The sequence below is a fragment of the Gekko japonicus genome, unplaced genomic scaffold (genome assembly GCF_001447785.1).
Source record: "Gekko japonicus isolate JY-2015 unplaced genomic scaffold, Gekko_japonicus_V1.1 scaffold2092, whole genome shotgun sequence".
NCBI classification, from domain to species: Eukaryota; Metazoa; Chordata; class Lepidosauria; order Squamata; family Gekkonidae; genus Gekko; species Gekko japonicus.
In genome coordinates, this window is record NW_015176515.1 from 220,082 (window position 1) to 224,419 (window position 4,338).

A 4,338-nucleotide genomic window follows, 5' to 3' on the forward strand; every position below is an offset into this window, starting at 1 on the left:
GCCACCCTGAGACTCCTTAAGGTAGAGAAAAGCAGAGTATAAAAACATACCCTTCTTCTCTTCTTCTTTGATTGCAGTGGGACCCACACCCTTTGGCGACTCTCTGGGATGTCTTCGGGGTACAAATTGCTCAACGTTTGGGTTTTTTAAAAAACTTTATTATTTAGAAACAGATATATACAAAATACAGATGTCTTTGTTTGCGTGATACATAACATTGATTCAGCAAGACGTATGGGCTACAAAGAAAGAACATCCTAATTCATAATTCAGTGAGACAAGGAGAGTATAAATGAAATCTGACAGCTCACTAAATCATGATAGTATAAGAAAATACATGTTGATTAACTTGCCCGTACAGCTACAAAATAAAATGAACATGGTCCTATCAACATGAACGACTAAAATATCTCATAACTATTCCTGCTATTTAATATTATAAAAAGTAAACTTTGATTTATAATGAGAATGGTTCTGTAATTTCTCAGATTATGAAGATCGACTCCACACAGAGATTGCTCAGAGAAGCTCATAGCAAACATAAGGAGAAATTCCCTGTAGAACTTAGTTGCTGTAGATTTTCCGGGCTGTGCGGCCGTGGTCTTGGCATTGTAGGACCTGATGTTTCGCCAGTAGCTGTGACTGGCATCCTCAGAGGTATAACACAGAAAGATGGAGTACTCTCTGTGTCCATGTGAGAAGAAAAATGGTCGGCAGGTAATTTATATCCACTCAGGAAAGTGGAGTGGTGCTGAGTACCTTCCTGAGTAGATATAAATTACCTGCCTACCATTTTTCTTCTCACCTTGACACAGAGAGTCCTCCATCTTTCTGTGTTATACCTCTAAGGATGCCAGTCACAGCTACTGGCGAAATATCAGGTCCTACAAGACCACGGCCACACAACCCGGGAAATCTACAGCAACCAATGAACTCCGGCCGTGAAAGCCTTCGACAACGTATTCCCTGTAGAACCTTATCCTTCCGGAATGTTATGAACATAGCCCAACATTCCATACATAAACTTATTTGAAGTAGCCAAAGATCTCTTCTGATATGGCTCGATGGGTTTTAAAATATGATTTTATCATGTATGTTTTAATCTATTAGACTTTGGTGGCCCTTGTGAGGGCAGGGGGATATAAATGTTAAAATATAAAAATAAAATAAAAAGTTACGCCCCTGGTCTTCAATCCACCTAGGCTTGTTAGGTATAGAACCATAGAGTTGGAAGGGGCCATACAGACCATCTATTCCAACCCCCTGCCCAAGGCAGGACCAGCCTGAAGCATCTCTGACAAATACCACTCTGACCGTGAACAAGTTTTTCCGAATATCCAGCCGATACTTTTCTGCATGCAATTTAAACCCGTCACTTCCCCCTAAGGTCCCCACCACCTTCACCCCGTCTACCAATTCTTCCCTGTTGGTTAATATTAAGTCTAGTATGGCCGAGCCCCTTGTAGCTTCCTCCACCATTTGAAAAAGGAAGTTGTTGACCAGACAGGTCAGAAAGTTTCATAATTCTTGTAGCTTTCTTGAGCCTGTCTCCCAGCACACATCGGGGAAGCTGAAGTCTGCCATAATTATAAGGTTCTGGTGTCTGGATCAAGATTCCTTCTAAGCTGCTGAGTCCTGTGAGCAAAAATCCTACTTTGTGAGTCACCGGCATTAAAGTGGTGAGCCGACGATTTGGCTGCTGCAGAAATTAGTTTGCCCTGGAGCCATCCTTCCTGAGCTAAGGCAAAAAGCTGTGAGCCGGAGGCTGAAAAACTGTGAGCCAGCTCACCCTAACTCAGCTTAGAGGGAACACTGGTCTGGATACTCTACCAGTCTCTTCAAGAAGGGCAGCATCCCTTTCCTGTCCCTGGTCCAGCGGTCTGTAGCAGACTCCAGCAACAATACCCTTTGTCCTACCTCCCCTTATTTCCACCCATATACGTCCCACGGGGCTGTCAACCCCATTCTCCAGAACGTCCTGACAATCTAGCCCTCGCTTCACATACAGCGCCACTCCGCCTCCTCTTCTACCCTTCCTGTTTTTCTTGAACAACTCGTACCCATCCACTGCCACATCCCAGTCATGAGAATCATCCCACCAAGTCTCAGTGAATCCTATTATATTGTAGCCCTCTGTTTGAGGTGAAGCCCATAATGAGCTAGAAGGCCATCTCTGAGAAAACGTATCCCGTGGTCCCAGAACCCAAAGCGCCCCTGCCGGCACCACCATCTCAGCCAATGATTCAACTCGAGTATGGTCTGTTCTCTTCGCACTCATCTTCGTATTACTGGAAGGATAGAAGAGAATACCACCTGTGCTCCCAATGCCTTCAACTGCCTTCCAAGAGCTTCATAAAGGTAAAGGTTCCCTTGCTCGAAAGCCAGTCGAATCCGACTCTAGGGTTGCGGTGCTCATCTCCGTTTCAAAGCTGAAGAGCCAGCGCTATCCGAAGACGTTTCCGTGGTCATGTGGCCAGCATGACTAAACACCAAGGCGCACGGAACGCTGTTACCTTCCCACTTAAGTGGTACCTATTTATCTACTTGCAATTTCTTGCTTCCGAACTGCTAGGTTGGCAGGAGCTGGAACTAGAGACGGGAGCTCACTCCGTCATGCGGCCCACTTGGGTCTCAAACTGCTGAACTACCGACCTTTCACAGCCTGCAGTTCAGCGTCTTAACCACTTGAGCCACCGCAGCTACATCTAAGAGCTTCATAGTCCTCTTTAATTTTTGTGATGGTATTCGTGGCCATGTCATTCGTCCCCACATGAACCAGCACAATTGTGTACTGATCAATAGGTCTTATCAGTTTTGGCAGTCGGTTAATATCCTGAATTATGGCCCCAGGTAAGCAACACATCTCATGGAGTAGAGGATCTGGCCTGGACACATTACATTCCATACCCCTGAGCAGAGAGTTCCCGATGACCACCCCCTTTCCGTTTCCTTCCACTTCCATGCGGCACCATGTCCTCTTCACTCCCCTTTCCAGGTCTTTGTGGCTCTCCTTCCACTCTCATCTCCATCACCCTCTCAAGCACCTCAAAACGATTCTTGAGCGCCAGTGGACCAGAGCATCGTCTTAGTTGACGGCTTTGGGTTTGTACTGTAGAACTGAGAGGAGGTGCCCGCTTATGGTGGGAAAACTCCCAGCAATTTTGGCTGCTGCCCACCCACATTCAGCTGGTTGACGGGGATAAAATGCCCAGCCAAAAGCGGGGGGCAGTGATCGTCCTCCCCATGCAATAATATCACTTCTGGCATGACCCAGAAGCACCAGTATTGCATCAGGGCAACACTCCAGCTGGGGGGCAGTGATCTATGGTTTCCATAGAGTTTTTGGGCAAGTGCTAGAGCATTGCTCCCGCACAATGCCAATGTTTTTGGATCTTACCAGAAGTGACATCATTGAGTGAAAGTGACTATCATGCCTCCCATGGCAAGTACCTTCCTCCCCTTATCTCCTGCTGGTTGCCTGGCAACTCTGAATCCACTACCACCCACATCCAAGCATTTAATCAGTACGCTTTATTTGGCAACTGCTAATACCAGTTCTGTTTTTCATTTCAGACAGCACTTTGTTTGAGAGCTACACAGAGGGAGAAATCCGCCAGCTGATCTCTACCTTAATTGAGCGGTACAGCCAGTCAATGAACTCTGGAGGCCACGAGCTGCCATTGTTCACCAAAGCCGCCAACCGGATGAAGCGCGCCAAGGCCCACCATAAGCCCTGCTCCCTCAAGGAACTGGAGGTCACTGTCAGTGAGTTAGGCCTGGGCTACACATCAGACGAGACAGTGTTGTTCCGCTACTGTAGCGGCACCTGTGATTCATCCGTACGGAACTATGACCTGTCTTTGAGAAACGTGCGGAAGATGAGGAAGATCAAGAAAGAGAAAGTGAGGGCCCGGCCATGCTGCCGCCCCCTGGCGTATGACGATGACATCTCCTTCTTGGACGCAGGGAACCGTTACCACACGGTGAACGAGGTGTCAGCCAAAGAATGCGGTTGCGTGTGAAGGGAGGAGCGGGAGGAAGGAGGGAAGCAGGAGAGTCCGGTTGCCCGCAGAGCAGCACCTGGAGGCTGCCGACACAAGCGTGGTTGTCCAAAGACGAGAATGGACGAGGAATGGGAAGAGACACCTTCACGCGGAACAGCTAGCTGGTGTTAAGTCTACCTCAGTACTGCAGATGGAAGTGCAGGGAAACTCTGAACCATCCGCTAGGCCCTGGGGCCTGTTTATCTGCTGGGATATAAAACAAGCTTACAAGCATTTGTGGCATCACCATTTCATGCCATTTGGAAAGAGCTAGCTGGTGTTAAGTCTACCTCAC

At 47.6% G+C, this 4,338-nt stretch overlaps 1 protein-coding gene across 1 annotated transcript; it reads left to right on the forward strand.

Annotated features, from left to right (window-relative positions):
• The first annotated feature begins 2,840 nt into the window (after positions 1–2,840).
• LOC107123993 (neurturin-like) lies at positions 2,841–4,022 on the forward strand. Its single transcript, XM_015427366.1, has 2 exons — positions 2,841–2,850; positions 3,574–4,022. The coding sequence occupies exons 1-2, from the start codon at positions 2,841–2,843 to the stop codon at positions 4,020–4,022; spliced, it is 459 nt and encodes a 152-aa protein (XP_015282852.1).
• The last annotated feature ends 316 nt before the right edge of the window (positions 4,023–4,338 follow it).